The sequence below is a fragment of the Vicia villosa genome, linkage group LG5 (genome assembly GCF_029867415.1).
Source record: "Vicia villosa cultivar HV-30 ecotype Madison, WI linkage group LG5, Vvil1.0, whole genome shotgun sequence".
Taxonomy (NCBI): domain Eukaryota; kingdom Viridiplantae; phylum Streptophyta; class Magnoliopsida; order Fabales; family Fabaceae; genus Vicia; species Vicia villosa.
In genome coordinates this window covers 158,724,937-158,745,849 of record NC_081184.1, presented here as the reverse complement: position 1 = coordinate 158,745,849, position 20,913 = coordinate 158,724,937, and the positions used below count along the sequence as shown (strand labels likewise).

The window sequence follows — 20,913 nt, the reverse complement described above, 5'->3', positions numbered from 1 at the left end:
ATTATATATTAAAATCCCATCTTTTTTTTAAAACAATCAAGTCAATTTTTTCCAACTAAAGGCACGAGATGATGAAGATGTTAAAAGCATGTTTGTTAGTCATGAACAGTCTGAGTTCAACTATATTGAGTTGTATATTTTACTCCACCAATCTCAATAATTTTACAATTTTGAACAATCTCTAATTTTGGATCCAACACAAGCTCAACTACCAACTTCAATGACTTTCGTTGATGGTGTTGATGATGAAGAATAAGAAAGTGAGGCACAAGTTGATCATATGTTTTATTTGTTTGAGAACAACAAGTATTTTATACATATTGACTCTGAACATGACAATCAAGAGCCATTACCTATAAGGTATGTATATTGTCCGCCTCAGCACATGATAAACTTGTCTTTGAATGAAGATCAACCATCCTCAAATATTGTGTACCACAATACTATGCAATTGGAGAGTGGGAAAAAATTTCGCACAAAAGCTGACTGTATGCAAGCCATGCAAAAATTTCATATGGAAAAGTATGTGCATTATAATATAGACCGCATAAATGTGGGGAGGTACGTGGTTATTTGTCGTAATGAGCTTTGTATGTTTCGCCTGACAGCGTCTTACAAAAGAAAAGAGATACTTGGAAGATATGATATATAGATGCACCTCAAAGTTGCACTACCAGCAATCTTTTACACTATCATCGTAAATTAAACTCTCAAATAATATGATTAGATATTTGCCTCTTGTGGGCAATAATCCATCATTGATGGTGGGTTCCATAATCTCCCATATCATAGCCGAATCAATTACACTCCCTCGTACAGGAAAGCAAGGATTGCATGGAATAAGGTGGTTGAATAAGTCTACAGTAAACATCGTACAACGAACTTCCATAATATTTGGAGGCACTTCAGAAATATGTTCCCAAAACGGTTCTAATTATGGAGACACTTCCAGCATATTCAAATGAGGGAACTTGTGTTTATGGAACTAAAATTTTCCACCGACTCTTATAGGTGTTTTAACCATGCAACAAATATTTTTCATTTTACAAATCTATTATTCAAATTGATGAAACATGGTTATATGGGAAATACAATGGAACATTACTTATGGTAGTGACACAAATGAACAACAATATCTTTCCAATTGCTTTTTCTCTGGTTGAAGGTGAGACTGGTGGTGGTTGGAGTTTCTTTCTCAAGAATCTCATAACACACATTGCTCTGCAACCCAACTTCTGTTTGATTTCAAATAGGCGTACATCTATTAAGAGTGCGTACAATAATCCAAAAAAATAGTTGGCAAAATCCTCCTTTTGCACATGTCTACTACATAAGACATATTGCACAAAACGTCATGCAGGAAATCAAAAACAAAAATGTTAGGAAAAAAGTTGTGAATGCATGGTATGCTATGAACTATACATCATTCATACATTATCGTGAGGAAATAAGATTTTCAAATGCGCAAGTTTTAAGGTGGGTGGATAACATTCTAATAGAAAAATGGACAAAAGCATTTGGTGAGAGTTGTCTATAGGGTCACATGACAGCAAACTTTGTGGAATCAATCAACTTTGTCTTTAAAAACATTCGAAACTTACCCATAATTGCGTTGGTGAGAACCACATATTATAGTTTGGGATTATTGTTCGCTAACAGAGGTTTAAAATGGAGTTCAGTGTTAAAATCGGGGCAATTGTTCAGTGAAAACTGCATGAAAGTTGTGAAGGATGAAACTAGAAAATCTAACACACATCTGGTTACAAGATTTGACCGTTAAAACTTCAGTTCCCGTGTCCATGAGACAATGGACCAAAATGAGGGACAGCCAATGGGACACTACTTAGTCGAACTACATAATATTTGTGCAACTGCAAAAAAAATTAAGCCTTCCGTCTACCTTGCTCCCATGTCATAACGACACGTTCCAACGTTTTCCAAGACACATTCTTGCATCGATTTGACTTTAAAAATATGATAAACTTATTCGGTGTCTACAATAATAGTTTCCCAATGGTAGCTAGCAAGAATTATTGGCCAATATATCAAGAGGATATAATTTTCCACGAAAAAAATGAGAAGAAAGAAAAAAAGTTCGCCCAAACATCACACATTTTAGAATCAAAATTGTATATGTCATCTTACCAGTCACACACAGAAATATTGTCCCAAAGTTGGAACCAGTTCTAGTTAAAAATTAATTTTGTTAAATTTCTAGCAAACTTTGAGGTTAATATTACTCCTTCCATCTCACATGAGTGACTCATTTGAAATAAAAATAGTGTCCCAAAATGAATGACCCATTTCAATTTTCAATTTTTTTTTCAATTCTACCCTTTAATTAATAAAAAAATTATCATTCGCAATACATAATAAATATTCTCAATACATAATAAATGATACTATAGTAAAAATATTATTTCCTCTCTTATTTTTTTTACACTTATTTTATATGTGTGAAATTATCAACTGGAGCACGAGACATTTCAATTTATATAAAATTTTGTCATCAATACGCTTCAATCTAATTGTCGCGTTCTATTAGAATACAATATAAAATATTATGTAATAATAGTTTATCATATAATTTAAAAAATAAAAAATTGCAAAAGGAGTATATGACGGATGAATTGGCTGATTCTTTGAACAAAAGAGAGGTCAGGCCGCACCAATCTAATTTTTTTTTTAAAACAAAAGAAGAAGATATCATTAAGCAAAAAGAGAAGACAAAGTACACAAGGGGGGACCAAACCAAGACCCCTTAAAGACAAACCCTAAGTCTAGGGGTACCCGACTTGTCTAGCAAGTAATCTCTAATGATCTCTTCATGAACAAAGTTAAATAAATTAAAAGACTTGTAAACTAAACCCAAATTAGCCAAGGAGTCCGCACAAAAATTGGCTTCGCGAAAATTATGTGTTATCATAAACTCAATTTGAATTGTATAGTCCCAACACAAGAGCCAACGAGATCGAAACTTCCAAGGCACTAAATGACGATTCTTGAACATATTCACAACAAAAACGCAGTCAGTCTCAAGCCAAAGCTTAGTGATGTTCAGCCTTTTAGCTTGCTCGATAGCCAAAATAGCAGCAAAAACCTCTGCATTCTCAGGAGTGTCGTGCCCAAGGAAGTCATAGAAGCTTAGGACATGAGTAGCATTATGGTCTCTAAACACACCACCACAAGCAGACAGTCTCGGGTTACCGAAAGCTACTCCATCAATATTGCATTTCGTCCAACCAATGAGAGGTGGAGACCAAAGCACTTCAAGGAGAGATGTAGGCTTTTTAGGATTCAGAATAACATCAAACTTCTTGAGCAAGCAGAAATTGGAAATGGACGAATTTGAAATCCTGCAGACGTTCCCAGTCAGTTTAGCCTGGGCAGCAACCTTCACAATACAGGTCTTCCAATGCACAACCTTGTCCGCACCAATCTAAATAGTTCTATATAAAAGAAAAAGTAACCCCAATTGAGGTGCAATGACCTATGAAATTTTTTATTTGAAGCACGAGTATTTTGAAATTTAAATGGAATATTTGGTTATTTTGAGTATTGATTAAGGAAACTTGATTATTAGGGTAAAAAATTCTCTAAGTAATAGGGTATAATGTAAAAATCTGATTGAATCGAAAGACAGATACACATTATCTTTATACAAGAATAAGATTTGGTCACCACTTTGGGAGCTAAATAAATGGTGGATTATTCAGCCTGGCCAAAATAGCCATATGGCTTTATTTGGGCCAACTTACTAAATATGACCAATGATCCTATTAAGATTGCTATAATAGGAGTTTTAACCAACATGGTAGTGCATCACCATAATTTTTTCTATGTATTTTAAAATGTCAAAATCAAATGCAGTCCTATATAAAAGAATAGATTATTATAAAAAATATTTTTTTTTGCCAAAGATAACAAAGCCTACTAAAAGATCAACACCATTTGTACAAAACTACAAATTATTCATAGTTTAGTTTCCAAATTGAATCCTACCAAAACCAAATACCAGTCTATTCTTTCAACCTCCACAAACAATAACAAAACTAATTTACCCCAAACCAGTTTTTTTTTTTTTTTGACTAAACATGATTTTTTTGTTTGTTTGACTAAACATGCTCGTGTCAGCAAATATTAAAAAGGTGTAAATTGCAAACACCTCGTGTCAGCAAACGGACAATTCAAAGACACGACCGTTGATCACCACCGTCCATCTGTAAAATCTGAGTCCACCGACAATCATCATTGTAATACTAAAGATACTAATCATGAAAACCAAACTATAATCACGACAAAACACAAATGTTAGAAAAACAAAATTTAAATTAAAAAACTGTAGAGTAAAATCGTAGTAGTAGCTATTCACTAGAATATCACTACAATGGTGTTTCTATCACCGCCACTTGTTCCAGATCCAAACTCTATGGTCAAGAAATATCAAACAAAATAGATAATAAAAACAAAAACCACTCCGCAAGTAGTGGCATTGAAAAATCCCAAGGCCGAAACCTAACAGAAACTCGAATCAGTAGAATCACGACGAGTGTCATTGTTTCCACTTGCAGGAATTTTGAAGTGCCAGAGTCTTCCCACACCATCCACTTTGTTTTTCTTACACAGAAACTCTTCAGCGTATTCCTTCTCAACCTTCCGATCCACATCGTGCAAGAACACGTGTGTCCCATCGGAGCCTTTTCTGTTTCTGGCCATAACGTTCATCGAAAATATCGCCGCCATACGCCCCGGCGCCTCCGCGAAGTATCCTCTCGGCGCGTCGATCATGATCAAATCCCAGTCAGTATCGTAAACCTCGTTGGGAAGATTATGAAGCGCCAGCTTACATTTCTCGTTGCCTTTCAGCGTGGCTTTCGCCGGAGAACAAGCCGGCTCAGATCGGTACGATTTGAGAAGCTCATCGGCTTCTTGAAGCTGCGTACGGTAGGGAACCGTCACGGCTCTAAGCTCCGGCGCGTCTTTGAGAACGGTTTGAACCCATTTCGGATCTTCCTCGAGGAAGAGCGTGGTTCCCTTTGGGTTGAACCCGGCCCACATGAGGGAATCGTGGCCGAGGCCAAAGACGAGGAAGTTGAAGGGACGGTTTAACGATTTGATGACGTTTAACGTTATGCTGATCTCGGCGAGGGATTGTTGGGGGACAACGTGGGAGGTTGCGTAGTGGAGAATGGCACGAAGCTGGATCGGTGTAGGGTTGGATTGTTGGGTTGTGGTTCGGGTGAGGGAACATAGCAAGGTGTTGTTGGAGGTTTGGAGTAAGGTTGTTGCGAAAACCAATGCTCCGATTATTCCTAGAATGACCAATAAAACTACCGACCAACGTTTTTCACCGATAAGAGGATAACGGTTCCTCATTTTTTCGTTGACCTGCATGGTTGGAGAGATTGGGTTATATAAGAGTGGAATAATGAAACTGTGGATGATGAAAATGGAAATGGGGATGAAAGTGGTGTTGATAACGTTGTGAGAATTAAAATAAGGTTGTTGTTGGGGAGTGGTGTTAAAATAATGAATATTAATGGTAAGAAAACCCTATGAGGCGTTTCGCATTTGATAATGGGACAGCACAACTGCAAAATTGTCAACGTGTTGAGATAGTATTGGCAATTTTATTCGATTTTGAAATTCATAAAATTTTGTCGTGATTCACATGTGTGTCCGTCCGGATGATATCTATGTAGGGTTACAATTAAACCGCCAAGGGAAAATATTAATTTTATAGTTAGGAGTATCTTTTTATAGAAAACTAGTAACAAACCCGTGCATACGCACGGGTTCTGCTACGCGCATTTGTTTACATAATACTTTTATTTTAAATAGAACATTTAAAAAAAATATATTTAGATCAATAGTAAATTTTTCGTATATAAAATTATTTAGATCAATAATAATTTTTTTCCCTTATATCATTCTTGGATCATAAATATCATCTTTCTTATATAAAAATATGTAGACAAAAATATATTTTTTTTCTCGTATTCAAATATTATTTATGTTTAAATATCATCTACAAAAATATTTGAATCAATAGTAAATTTTTGTATATCAAAATATTTAGATTAATAGTAGATTTTTTCCCGTATATCATTTTTGAATAAAAAAAATTTGGATCATAAATACCATTTTTCGTATATAAAAATATTTAGATCAATAATAAATTTTGTCCGTAAACAAATATTATTTTTGTTTAGGTTACATTTATAAAAATATTTGAATGAATAGTAAATTATCCTATAAAAAATATTTAGATCAATAATAGATTTTTCCCCGTATACAATTTTTGAATCAAAAAATTTTGGATCATAAATATCATTATTCATATATAAAAATATTTAGATCAACAATAGATTTTTCCCGTATTTAAATATTATTTATGTTTAGATATCATTTACAAAAATATTTAAATCAATAGTAAATTTTTGTATATAAAAATATTTAAATCAATAATAGATTTTTTTTTCGTATACTATTTTTGAATTAAAATTGTTGGATCATAAATACCATTTTTCATATAGAAAAATATTTAGATCAATAAAAGATTTTTTTCCGTATACAAATATTATTTATGTTTATGTATCATTTACAAAAATATTTGGATTAATAATAAATTTTCGTGTATAAAAATATTTAGATCAATAATAGATTTTTTTGTATACAATTTTTTAATTAAATTTTTTTGGATCATAAATACCATTATTTAGAAAAATATTTAGATCAATTATAGAATTTTTCCCGTATACAAATATTATTTATGTTTAGTAACGTTTACAAAAATATCTAGATCAATAGTAAATTTTCGTATATAAAAATATTTAGATCAATAATAGATTTTTTCCCGTATACCATTTTTGAATAAAAAAATTTAGGATCATAAATACTATTTTTTCGTATATAAAATAATTTAGATCAATAATAGATTTTTCCCGTATTTAAATATTATTTATGTTTAGGTATCATTTATAAAAATATCTGGATCAATAGTAAATTTTCGTATATGAAAATATTTAAATCAATAATATATTTTTTCCCGTATACCATTTTTTAATTAAAATTTTTGGATCATAAATACCATTTTTCATACAGAAAAATATTTAGATCAATAAAAGATTATTTCCCGTATGCGAATATTATTTATGTTTAAGTATCATTTACAAAAATATTTAGATCAATAGTAAATTTTCGTATATAAAAATATTTAGATAAATAATAGATTTCTTTCCCGTATACCTTTTTGAATTAAATTTTTTTTGAATCATAAATACCATTTTCCATATAGAAAAATATTTATATTAATTATAGATTTTTTTCTCCGTAGACAAATATTATTTATGTTCAGGTAACGTTTACAAAAATATCTATTTCAATAGTAAATTTTTGTATATAAAAGTATTTAGATCAATAATAGATTTTTTTCTGTATACCATTTTTTAATAAAAAAAATTTGGATCATAAATATCATTTTTTGTATATGAAAATATTTAGATCAATAATAAATTTTTCCCGTATTTAAATATTATTTATGTTTAGGTATCATTTACAAAAATATATGGATCAATAGTAAATTTTCGTATATAAAAATATTTAAATCAATAATAGATTTTTTCCCGAATACTATTTTTGAATTAAATTTTTGGATCATAAATATCATTTTTCTTATAAAAAGTAAATGAAGTAGAGAGAGATTAGGGTAGAAAACTAAAAAGGTGAAGAGAAAGAAAGAATGATTAAAGTAAGTTATAATATAGTTGAATAAAATATTAAGATTATAATGGACAATTGTGTAGATAGACAAAAAAAACCAACAATTTTAATAGGTGTAAAAAAAAGTAAAGATGGGTAGTTTTGTAAAAACCAGAACCACTAATTTTCTTATATTATAGATTAAATATTATTTATGTTTAGGTATCATTTACAAAAATATATGGATCAATAGTAAATTTTCGTATATAAAAATATTTAAATCAATAATAAATTTTTTCCTGAATACTATTTTTGAATTAAATTTTTGGATCATAAATATCATTTTTCTTATAAAAAGTAAATGGAGTAGAAAGAGATTATGGCAGAAAACTAAAAAAGTTAATAGAGAGAAAGAATGGTTAAAGTAAGTTATAATATAGTTGAATAAAATATTAAGATTATAATGGACAATTGTGTAGATAGACAAAAAAAACCAATAATTTTAATAGGTGTAAAAAAAGTAAGGATGGGTAGTTTTGTAAAAACCAGAACCACTAATTTTCTTATATTATAGATGGAGGAATAAATGTGATCTGAGTTGAAATTCATTTTGATTTCGTAAATTTGAAAAATATCATAATAATTTGCTTAACTATACTAACATTTCTGCTTTAAAATTAGAAGATGATCGAAAGATTGAATTCACATGGTTTTATGAATTTATGATGGTTCAAAGTTTCCAGTATAGTGGAAAGAGTGTGACTTGTATAGTTCACACTTTGAGGCTCAAGTTAGTAAGGAAGTAAGAAATGAAGTTTGAATGGAAAAGATTTGAATTCTTGATGAGTGATTCGTTTTCTTCTTTAATTAGGGTAGATGGTTGGCAACAACATGTGCGTAGGATGCAGTCAATTGTTGGATTGATTTTTAGAGATTGGCATGGTATTCTTGTGAGGAGTAATCTGTAACGCGAAGGGAAAAAGGGTTCGTCTATTCTTTATATGCTAGCTTCTTACTTTTTTATTTCGTGTTTGCTTATTAGGCCTTGCGGCCGACCAGGAATAGTTTCTCCTTAAGCCTTTGTCTTTGCTTTGAAGGACGAAGGTTTGTGACATATGTTGCTACCCGACCACAGGATCTTAGGTCGTGGAATTCTCATATGGAACATCCCTAGTCTCGGGAACTAACTCCTTAAATGCCTATTTTGGGAGTTGTAACATGGTATTTGGAGTGTCTAGCATGCCTTTATTTGCTAGCTAGCAATAACATTTATCCTTTTTTTAAAAGTGCTTGAATGCTTCTAGGTCGTTTTGGTAGTGCACAGTGGATCATATGGTTGCCTAAATAGAGCATAAAGGGATTCTGAAGTGCTCTTTTGCCTTTTTTACTGTGAGTTATTTCTAAAGAGAGTGTTTTCATTTTGGAGTGAGTCAAAACCAATGATTTCTCTTATCGTTGTTGGGTTTGCATATTGCATCGATCCTTTCATCTAAGTTTGAAGTTTAGGTCTTTCTTTTCCCCTGCATTCATTTGTTAGGGCTTTCAAGGTATCTGAGTTTTATTCGAATGTCATTGCACATGCACTAATTCTATCAACAATATGCATCGTTTAATCATGGTGATTATTTCAAATTCGACCAAGAAAGTTATTAAGGATGATTCAGGCGATTAGATGGATCCAAGTATATTAGAGACTACTTATTCCTTTGCTTGTGAAGGTGTCTTTGACCAAGCTTTGACTAATGTGGGTTCCACGACCGATTGGGGGTCTTTCTCCTAGGTGAAAATAAGAGGATATATAACCATTATAATAGTTGTGTCATCCTTATGTTGGAATGATATAGGGTTTTTCCTCCCTTTCAATGAATTCGAGGTTAGCATCTTGAATTAACTGTTGATCGCCCCTTCAAAATTACATCCTGTGAGTTGGGTGGTTATAAAAGTTTCTCAATATTAGTGGGAGTATAAAAGAGGTAAGTCGATCGTGACCAAGCCCCATAAGGCAATCTCCCAAGAACGTGGCACCCAAATGCTACCCCCACTCCGTTGGCTACTCGCATGGACAAAAATGTGGGGAGTTACGTGTGCATAATCTATAACTGCATTTGTACGAGGTATTAGTCACAATTCCCTAATAAATAGGTGGTCAATAGTTTCCCCAGTCAAAGTGGAGAGGTTACCACTTCTTAGAAGTCCCTTGAATCAAGGCCCACAATCCCTCTATAAATACCTCGTCCATGACTTAAGCAAGGATATATCTTAACATACACAAAATGTCCTAAGAATATACAATTTCTCACCTCACGTGAGCTTGCTCTCTTCATAGTCAAAAATGCCATAGAACAAGGATTCTCACCACCGTGAACAAGCCCTAAATCACAGAAAATCCCTAAAGCCCCTAGCCACCCCTACCAGTATATGGGGGCCACACATCTATATTTTTTTACAAGTACAGTGGCGCCCACCATGGGTGTTGAACAAGTGACTTCAAGCACAAGAGGGGGTGAATCGTGGTATTTAAAATTTGTGATTAGTTTTACTTTTCTCAATTAAGATCGTATTAGTAATTTTAGGTGAGTAATTTTTAGCAAAAATAACATATTAAAAGTAAATTTCAAAAAATAAAAGGATATGGTTAGAGAAATTGCACTAGAGATTTATACAAGTTTGGCCAAATGTTGGCCTAGTTCTGTCCCCAAGAGGTCTTTTTGAGAGTTTGACTATAAATTTTTGAGCTTTTGAAGGTTATGCCCACGAACCTTAATACAATTTGATAATGAGATTTTTACAGGTTTATCCCCAACCAATGACAACTGTTACCCCGGGCTAACCTAACGAACCAATTAGAGATTTATGGCATATCTCAATAACCAAAACAAATTTTTTTCCAGAAAAGCTTAAGAAACCAACCACGGAGATTTTATGACGGGCTTATCTCATAAAACAAACTCGATCTCTTAAGAGTATCACACCCTTAAGAATATAAACGACCGACGCGACCACTTACAAAAAAAATTTCCTCGCAAGCAAAGCTTCACTTACTGGCACTAAGGAAATATAAAGTGAAAAGAGATATTTTCTAGAGAAAGAGAAAAATAAATTAGAGAGATAAATTCCAAAGAAATAATAAAATGTTGGAAAGTGGAGTGATTTGAAATGGATGCGTGCCTTTTTTATATAGTAGTTGGAAAAACCAGAAATGGAAATAATCCGTGGGTTGAATTAATGGGCCAATTGATTGGCATATGACTCCAATCGATTGGCCAACTCATTTTTAATTGATTAGCACGCCTAAATAGGAAGTTTTGGATATAGAGTCGCTGCAAGTCAGTATTGTGTTGTCCTTATCATTTGGTTAATCGATTAACACTCTTCCAATCAATTGGCTTGATTATCCAATCAGTTGGTTGGCTCAGAAAAGTTTTTCCAATCGATTGGCACAACTTACCAATCGATTGGTTAGTTAAAAATTGTTTGAAAAGGTTTGGACAACTTTTTAATCACTTGTCTTTGCTTAGAAAATGAGTTTTTAAGTTAAAAACATTTGAGAAAATATTTTTAATTCCATGTTATCTTAGTATTTTGAAGCTACTTCTTTACTTTTACAATACTCGGGCCACTCAAACAGATAGACAGAAATGACCTGGCGAACTTCCCACATTTCTCTAAAACTTCAAGACTTTTGCTAGATAGTTTCTGATTATACATGCACTTTAATATTGAGTCATTTTGTTGATGGGTTATTAGATGCTTTCTTTGGTTATACTATCATCATAGAGGTTGAAAGTTATTTTCATACATTATCGTCATCAAAACTTCAGATGGATCTTCTGTGGAACTTTTATCTTCATAATCTAGAAGCACATAGATCCACATTCTCCCCCTTTTGATGATGACAACGCATAACTCAAACTCCTACTCAATTAATCAGAGAGCACACTCTACTCCCCCAGAGAATATACTTCTCCCCTTTGTCGAGATCAAAAAGGAAAATAATCTTAGAGATGCAATCATAAGCACATAGATTCACATATATCACATGTAAGCATTGTAGTCTATGCATGATTAATTTAAAATTCCTAACTTGGTTCTTATGAAAAATAAGTTTTCTTTAGAAAGTGGTTTAGTAAAAATATCTTTGAGTTGATTAGATGAATTTATGAAGTCAAGTACATATTCCCCTTTTTCAATATAATATCTAATAAAATGGTGCCTAAAGTCAATGTGTTTGGCCCGAGAATGAATTATCAAATTTTTTCGCGAGGCTTATGGCACTAGTGTTGTCGTTTCATCCAGATGATTTGAGCGTAACAGCTTTTTGTAACAACATATTATGCCTCACATGTGGATAGTGTTAGACTTGCTTGTTTCTTATGTTATGAGACAAGTGTGTTCCCAAGTAAGTGACATGTATCGTTGATACTTTTCCTATCCAATATGCACCTAGCAAAATCGGAGTCGGAGTACCCAACTAAGTAATAATCTTCCACCTTGGGGTACCATGAACCCTTTTGTTGTGTGTCAGTGAGGTATCTCATGATGCGTTTTACAACACTGAGATGTGATTCTTCCAGGAATGCTTGAAAGCATGCACACATGCATAAATAACTATTATGTCAGAACGAGATGCAGTTAGATAAAGAAGAGAGTATATCATACCTCACTATTTTCTCTATTCAACTGGTTTGTTGTCTTTGTCTAAGTCAAAGCTTCTGCTTCAACCCACTTGGTAAAGTAGTCGAATGTTAAGATTAGGTATTTAAGTTGGCTTGGTACTTAGTGAAATGGACAGAGGATGTCCATACCCCATAGAGAGAATGACCATGGTGATGACAACGCCCTGTAATCAACACAAAAATGCCAGGACCCATCTTTTTTGCAAATCAGAAGTACAGGTGATAAAAACGCACTAGAACTGGGTTGTATAAGACCATTGGCCAACATCTCTTTAATCTGAAGTTCAATCTCATTCTTTTGAAAATTAGGGTAGCGATAGGGTCGGACATTGAAGGGTTGGAGGAATTTGAAAGGTTAATTTTATAGTCTACTGGCCTGAGTGGGGGTAGGGAAATGGGTTTTTGGAAAAAGGATTCAAATTTGTCAAGGATTGGGGTATTGTGGGGATGGTGAGTGTCAGGTTTGGTGTCTAGGTTTTCTGCCTCAATGAGTTGTAGATGCAGGTAGGTGTCAATGGCGTTAGTATGAACAAGGCGTTGTAGTTGGTTTATGTTGGATTCTTGTAGGCTTGATTTCAGAACTCCGGATAACTGGACTGGTTTCCCATCGATGTGAAAACTTATTATGAGTTTATCATAATCCGTTAGCACTAGATCTAAGGTCTTAAGCCATTGGACCCCCAAGACTAACTCATCCCCACTTAGCGGTAACACAAATAAATCAACAATAAACTCATGTGGGACCAACAATAGAGTTACTTGAGAACACATGGTAGTACACACGATTTGCTCATCGTTGCCAACAAGCACCTTGAAGGATTGGGCTAGTTGGGTAGGGAGGCCCAATTGTTTCACCACCCGATCCTGTAGAAAGTTATGGGTGTTGCCACTGTCAATGAGGACACCCATTGGACTTTAGCGAATTTAGCCCAACACGCGTTGTGTTTGGAGGATAGAATGGGCAATGAGAGCATGTAAGCTGATTTGGGCTGGGTCGGGTTCCGAGTGAAAGACTTCCACTTGGTTCATAATTTTTGATAGTTGTAGTTGTAAGGCGTTGGCGTCAGTGGCCTCATCGTCTGGTTCCACAATCAGCAAATGGAATGATCGTTTACAACGATGACCTTGGATGTACTTCTCATCACAGTTGTAACACAATCCTTTGTCACGGCGAGCCTGTAATTCGGCCGGAGAAAGTCGTTTGATGGGGGGGTAGGTTTGGGTTGACTGACCGTCATTGTTGGTCGAAAGGAAGAAGATGGAGGAAGTGTGGTGGAGATTGGGTGAGTTTTAGCTGGTAAAGAAGAGTGTGAGGCCCGATCTGACAATTTCTCCTCCTGAAGTTTTGCAAGGTGGATAACTTGGGTGAGCGTGAGTAGCTGAAACGCCTAAACCTCCCGGCAAATTACCGGTTTAAGGCCAGAAACAAAGCAGCTGAGGTAAAAAGGTGGTGGGAGACCGGTGATCCTATTAGCCAACAATTCAAACTGACCATGATATTCCTTCACGAATCCAGTTTGGGTGAGCTTGAACAAAGCTCCCTTGGGGTCCTCGTACTGAGAGGGAGCGAATCTCGTCTCTAGGGCGTGAAGAAACGATGACCACGTGAGGATCAAGCCGTTGGAGTGCATCCACTGAAACCACGACAGTGCTTCCTCGTCCATGTAAAACGAGGCGATCTGAAGACGTTGCTCATCGGGTGTGAGATGGTAGTCGAAGAATTGGTTGATCTTAAAGATCCAACCCATGGGGTCGGAGCCATCAAAGCATGGAATGTCCAGCTTGATGGATGTCGCCGGCACGATGGTCATGGTCAGACCAGACATGGCAAAACCCGGTGAACCAAGTCGTGTGCGAATGCCCCAAAACTCGTCAGCAATATGATTCTGAAAAGCTTGCTGAGTGAGTATGAGATTGTTGATGAAAGCGGCAAGCTCTTCAATGGTGGGAGGTGAAGACATGGTCATTGAAAGCACTAAATTATTATGAATAGAGAATGAAAGAAAAGGAAATTAGCGGTAAAACACTTCACAACTAATTTAGCAATATTATTTTCCCTGCCTTTTTCATTCGTGAGCCACGATTACATATATAGCAACACTAAGAAAGGATCCAAAAAAGATCTTGCAAGCACAACAAATTATTCATGACGTCATAATCTCTAACTGCCTGTGACTCATCAAACAGAATTGGGAATATAAGCAACACATTCTCTAAATGCTTCTAGAAGCTCACTTACCACTCTTACCCCCTTCTTGAGAGAAGGAATAACAAAGTCTTGGAAATGTTTGGGCCTCACAATGTTTCATTTGGGCCTTGGCTGAACTTGTACTTCCAAATCCTCTTCATTATTTATTAGCTCTCGCTCATTATTCATAACAGTTAACCTTTTTACCTTCGGTTCTAAACAATTCAATTTAGTTACTTATTTCAATTTGGTTCGTGAACTATATACTTGTTTCAGTTATTTTTAATTCAGTTTAGTTTGATTTGGTTGTTCATTTAGGTTTGACAGTTGTTTGAACACCCCTACCTAGGACCCTTTGAAAATGAGATTTCTCATAAAGACAAATAAAAATGTTGATAAGAAAATATTTCATCAAAACTACATTTTTTTTTCATTAATGTAGGATGGTATATCTACATCTGCAGTCATAACCAATTTGCACAATAATAGGAGTGGTTACAATAACTTATGCAACTGAATTGAAGCTATGACTAATGAACTAGAAATAATTAAGGTGATTAACACTGTTTGACAATGTGAATGTTCTATTATTCAAGTTCAACATAGTTAGCAAAGGAACTGAAAATAGAGTAAACTAAGGTATGGCAAGTTGGAAACTGTGAAAAGAAGAAAGTTGATAAGGGGGCTAGAATTGGCATTAGAAAAAAACAAAAAGTAAGATTATATAAATAACAGATGATGATAAGGGTCATTTCGGTCTCAGAAAACATATTTTCAGATGGAATTATAAAAATATCATCACAAAAATAATTTCCTGAACTGATTCCCGTATTGTTTTGATACCACGAGAAATGAGAGATAATAAACATAGTCATTACAAAAAAATCAATCAGGTCCTACATATCAGAAATCATGAGATGGAATCTACCTTTTCTGTGAAGTTGTTGGATTGAAACTATTTGGGGTTAGAACATTCATTTTAGTCCAACTGATGAAAACCAGATTCATAAGGTTCTCTCAGCAGTTGAAATTCTTGAAAGTGATTGCTTTCTTCACAGTTTGAGTCTGACATCCACATACTGGAATTGACATGGTGATCATGTTCACTAATATATTCTGGTGAAGCGAGCGGAGTACCCTGACTCATTGCATGTGTTAGGGCTTGAGCACAACTGCTAGTGCGATTAGAATGTTCTAGAGAAATAGATTCAGTCGCATATGAATCCCACGGATTGGTTGACAGAAGAGAGAGAGCACAAGTAAAGTCTTGTGTTGCATTTGTATCAGAAAAGGTAATGAAATCTTCTACACCTACATGCGGTATTCCACCAAACGAAAAAGATTATGTTAGCAACCAATATGGCCAAAATAAGTAGATTATGTTAACATGATAAATGTAACAATCTAAACATCGTACAAAACTATGATGCTCAATTATTAAGATATGAAACTACCTGGATTGATACTCTTGGTTGCAACGACTTTGGATGTAAAATTGACATTGGAATTGTCTGAAAGCATAGTGACAGTACTTGGTGCGTCAATGTTATCATTTGCAGGCTTCAAGAGAAAATCTTTTGTTTGGAGGAGCATGTTGTTGTCTATGTTTTTAATGGCTAAATTTGTAGCAGTCTTCGAATACGAAAATGGACTCATCTGTTGCTCTCCATCTGCAGAACTAAAATATGTTAGAAGATAGAAGATAATAGTGAAATATGCATCATCCTGAAATGAATACCTTGCGGTTAATTATAATAAACCGAGAAAACAATTAGAATTGGCTGTTCTTTGGTCTAAGTTTGACTAACAGCAAAAGTTGAAGTTGCAGAGTAAACTCTTAAGCAACTAAGTAGGACAGCAAAAAAGACCATATTATGAATTTCAATTTTTCAAACACTTTTCACTTACCAAAGTTAATAGTCAACTTAAGCTTGCGTAGCTTGGTTTTAGATTTCTATATTTCTTATTTTTTTAAGCTTTAACAACCATAAACATAAGAAGCAAAAATTTGAGATAAACTGCAAACCAAAGAAAAATAAGTATTACCACATCGAGAAGACAACAGAGCAGATTGACTTGATTGGACAACATCAGAAGGACGAGGTTTACGCCGCTTTGCATTGTGATGTGAAAGACGTCGTCTACAGCTTCTCTTTTTTTCATCGAACTCAAAAAGAGCATGGAACCTTCAACATTACAAGCAAATTATTCAATTTAAACACCAGCCATAAAAAATAAGCTAAACCAGATTGAGTAATGCTCAGCTTTTAATCATGTGCTAATGAGAATTCATCATTAACAAAAAATACCATTATGTCCAGTGTCAATAATATCCAAACAATCATACATTTGTTTGAGGAGCTTTACCTGCTACATTGCTGGCAAAATCGACGTTCCAAACCAGCTATAACCACTTTAGGAGATTTGGAATGACTTTCACAAACTTTATGTTTGCGATAATAATCTTTCGCTGATGAAAGGTCAAGGCCACAACCTTCCACTTGACAGCGCCAACATTGTAAGTTCCGACCATCGGACTTACATTTTTTTCCAATACTTAAATTTGACATGGAATCCCCAAAAATAGATAAGTTTTTGGGGTCACTTTCTAGTGCATTAGAACTCTCAAAGTACATCCGTTTACCGAGTTTTAGAGTGAGCAATGGTTCACCAGATACCAAAGAAACCCCTGGCGCATTAGAATTTTCAATTGAATCTTCTTTAGATAATTCCATTTTATCATTGGAATCATGGGAATTTTCAAAAGCAAATACACATGTTTTGCTATTACCCTTATCCCAATTCCATGATGAACCGATTGAAACTGATTTCGAACACCTTGATGTAGAATCATGAATTAACTCAGACCCAGAGCAACCACTTCCACCGGGCGTAGACGTATCGAACAGCCCGACATTGTTTTCTCGGTCTAATTCGATACTCTGATTCAGTGGTTGGAATTTAGGATTTTCAATTGCTTTTGTATTGAAAAATGTTAGGTTATTATCACATTCCCACTGTGAAGAAGGAGATTTTGCATTCAACTCCATCAGAAAAAGCCTAGAAATTAGGGAAACTAATCTGCAAAGTATAAATCAAAATGAGAATGCAATCGTAGTAGCTTTACTAGATTCAATGAAAGTATAGTAAGGTTTTGTAGACATTTTATCAAGTAAGAGAAATGAAACCAATTATAAATGCATCAATGATTAAAAAATGCAAAAAGCATACAGAATACACCAATATATATATAAATATAAATATATATATATATAGTACGGAAATCATTAAAAAAATCACATATTAGGAAGAAATTAAACATCTAAAATAAGGTAACCTAGTAGTTTGCAAGGAAAAAAGGATGAATCTTACAAAGACAAAGATGAACTGAAGAGTTAGTGATTGGTATTGAATAAAATGCAAGAGTTGGTTGTAGGATAGATGGATAGAAAAAGAGTGATGAAAACCTAGGTATGAAATTGAAAAAGAAAGAGAGAAAGAAACGTACTAGAAGGGTGAGGGAGGGGTTGTTTGTTATAATGATGAAATTTGAACGGAAAAGAGGCGTTCCATTTGGAATGAGCAGAGAAGCAGAGAGACTGGAACAGTGACAGTGGACAGGTGGATGCACAAACGACAAAAACGTTTTTATCTCTCTCCCCCTTAACCCACACTCCATTTTACTGTAACTTTTTTTCTTACTTTTTTTGAAAGATTTTTTTTTTCTTTCTCACTCACTCTTAATAAAAGTGTTACTTTCTTTTAAAATGATATTTTATTATTATTATTATTATTATTATTATTATTATTTGTCAGGGACCGGCCATATCTTCGAAGGTCTGGCCTCTCCTTCAGAAATTCGATCACCGTAAAAAAAGAACTCTGTAGTTGGTTTGATCCAAGCAAGTTTCTTTTCTAGTCCGATCATCTCTAAGTGTAACATCCTGGATCATTCTCAAGCAGATACTAAAGTTTCTGGAACGTTGTCTCACCATTGAACCTTCGTTAATTTAAAAATAAGAGATTCATCCCCCCAACGCATTCAACGGTTCTCTCCATCTCACGTCAGTTAGTTAGCAAGTTAGTTTTCAATCCTCTATATATGCGAACGGCTTCATTTCGGGTGACAAATTTCAAATACAATTTGAATACCCTCTCTCATCATTCACATACTGACTTGAGTGTTGGAGTGTTAACCTTACCGGTACACCCCTCACTCCATCGCAACGAAAGCTTTTCTCCATTGTAGCTTCCTTGGCCACGTCTATTTTTATTAAGAAATGAAACAGTGGCGTTGTCTATGGGAAACAACTTCTGATTCTTGTGTATTCATCAAGAGCAAGTGAGCGTAAGCGGCAACCTTATGAAAATGCTCAAGAAGACAGACCCATATCCAGTTCCTCGCGTATCATCGTCGATCAACAGCGTTTTGAGTATTACCACGCCTAACGTTCTGTCACATGTCGGTCTCTTTTCACTAAGCACCGTTTTAGAGTTTCGGCAACACAACTGATAAAAGTTATGGTTCTTGGATTTGGAAAAAATCGATAAGATCCCGAACATTGATTTACCTTTGGTCATCGTGATCATTATCGATCATCTGATCATAACAAGATTCCTAGTATACGACAGAAGTTATTGTAACATCCTTTATAAAGAGGAATTGGGATCGATATGTCTCAATTGATCATACATGTCTCCATCCGAGAGAGAAGAACTGTTAGCTTTTAACGATTCAATCACCCATCATTGTGGTGGGATAAACTTGACACTATCAATATGGGAAGAAATGAGGAAGAGAACGGTGACTCTTCCATTTATGATGATACAGTGTTAAAGCGCCTTCAAATGAATTCTAGGGAAGTCCTTCACAGCAAAGCTAGACGTGGTTCCTTCAACAGTCCACCTGAAGATGACCTATCACGACGAAAAAAGAGTGGTAGTCACCATAAATGTGGACTTACAAGAAGCCTAAGGGATCCAAAAGAGAATCCACGAAGATATTTTAACCTCGACATCAAGGAAATGTGACGGGCTCGACCTCAATGCACGCGAGATAGAAATTAAACCTACTCCTTACAAAGAATTCAAATCCTTGCAATTAGGAAATAATTCGGCTAGATCAGTCAAGATTGGGTTCAGACTCTCCCCTGAGGTATGAGTTGGGCTAGTCGAATGCCTCTAATTGAATGCCGACGTTTTCGCTATCTCTAGGGATGGCAAGCAGACCCAAACCCGCGGGGGCCATTCGCACCGGAACCCGAGTCAATGGGTGAAAACCCGAGTTGACTGGGTTTGGGTTTGGGTTCGAGTGTCACCCGATATTTCGGGTGCGGGTTTAGGTAGTGTGAAACTCGCACTCGAAACCCGAAATCAGACCTGCTTATATATATATATATATATATAAATATATATATATAAATATATATATATATATATTTTATATATATATATATATATTATATATATATATATATATATATATATATATATATATATATATTGTGGAAAATTGTAGGAAAATGTATTTTATGTTCTTTACTACGGGTTCAGGTTTGGGTGAAAAAACCCAAACCAAACGGGTGAGGGCGTGAGTGTTATTTAGCCACCCGGACAACATTTGGGTTTGAGTTCGGGTTCAGGTGCCGATTTCGAGTGCGGGTTTGAGTAGTGTGAAACTCTCACCTGACCCGACCCGTTGCCATCCCTAGCTATCTCCCCTCATGAAATTCCCGATATTGATCCAGAAGTAGCTTGCCATCAGCTAAACCTAGATGTCGAATATAAATATGTATCTCAACGACGGAGGAAACAATCTCTTGAAAAAGCAGAGGCTACTGAGAAAAACAGTAAGAGGCCTATTAAATACCAATTTTATTTCAGAAATGAAATATACCGAATAATTATCTAACGTGGTCCTGGTTAAAAAAACATTGAGGAGGATGTGCATCAATTACACAGATCTTAATCGCATATGTCCAAAAATTTCATACCCTCTACCGAATATCGACCAAATCATGGACAACTTAGTCGACTACCAACTATTATCTTTCATGGACGCATATTTCAGATACAATCAAATTCTAATGTACGTGCTACGACCCTGACCGAGTGAAAACTGCATTCATGACAGAACAAGCCAATTACTAGTATAATGTCATTCTGTTCGGGATAAAGAACGTCGGGGCAACTTACTTGAGGGTAATGAATAAAGTTTTTCAAGAAATAGGAGACATACTAGAAGTGTATATAAATTATATGATCGTGAAGTCTGATGCACACACCCTGCACGCTCAACATTCCAACCGAATGTTTAAAAGGATTCGGTAATACAACATGAGGCTTAAC

The 20,913-nt window shown here is 34.8% G+C and overlaps 2 protein-coding genes across 3 annotated transcripts; both read right to left on the bottom strand.

Moving 5' to 3' along the window:
• Positions 1-4,344: 4,344 nt before the first annotated feature.
• On the bottom strand, positions 4,345-5,531 carry LOC131603492 (arabinogalactan O-methyltransferase 1-like). The gene has a single exon (XM_058875806.1). It carries the CDS (start codon positions 5,392-5,394, stop codon positions 4,516-4,518), a length of 879 nt encoding a protein of 292 aa, XP_058731789.1. The 5' UTR covers positions 5,395-5,531; the 3' UTR covers positions 4,345-4,515.
• Positions 5,532-14,727: 9,196 nt separating this feature from the next.
• LOC131607955 (squamosa promoter-binding-like protein 2) lies at positions 14,728-19,472 on the bottom strand. Of its 2 annotated transcripts, none has more exons than XM_058879899.1 (5): positions 18,074-19,472; positions 16,933-17,646; positions 16,612-16,751; positions 16,020-16,235; positions 14,728-15,876 (listed from the first exon to the last, which is right to left on the bottom strand). In XM_058879899.1, exons 2-5 carry the CDS (start codon positions 17,613-17,615, stop codon positions 15,545-15,547), a joined length of 1,371 nt encoding a protein of 456 aa, XP_058735882.1. In that variant the 5' UTR covers positions 17,616-17,646; positions 18,074-19,472; the 3' UTR covers positions 14,728-15,544. The 2 variants fall into 2 exon arrangements, with proteins under 2 accessions (XP_058735882.1, XP_058735881.1); XM_058879898.1 differs by having other exon boundaries at positions 14,729-15,876; positions 17,938-19,471.
• Between the last annotated feature and the right edge of the window lie 1,441 nt (positions 19,473-20,913).

Bases quoted from the DNA above. Each gene is read 5' to 3' on its own strand.
- LOC131607955 (XM_058879899.1), bottom strand. From the start codon at position 17,615: ATGGAGTTGAATGCAAAATCTCCTTCTTCACAGTGGGAATGTGATAAT. The intron at 16,752-16,932 runs GTAAAGCTCCTC...GTAATGTTGAAG, and splicing joins TTTTGCCAGCAATGTAGCAG to GTTCCATGCTCTTTTTGAGT. The intron at 16,236-16,611 runs GTAATACTTATT...TTAGTTCTGCAG, and splicing joins TCTGTTGTCTTCTCGATGTG to ATGGAGAGCAACAGATGAGT.
- LOC131603492 (XM_058875806.1), bottom strand. From the start codon at position 5,394: ATGCAGGTCAACGAAAAAATGAGGAACCGTTATCCTCTTATCGGTGAA.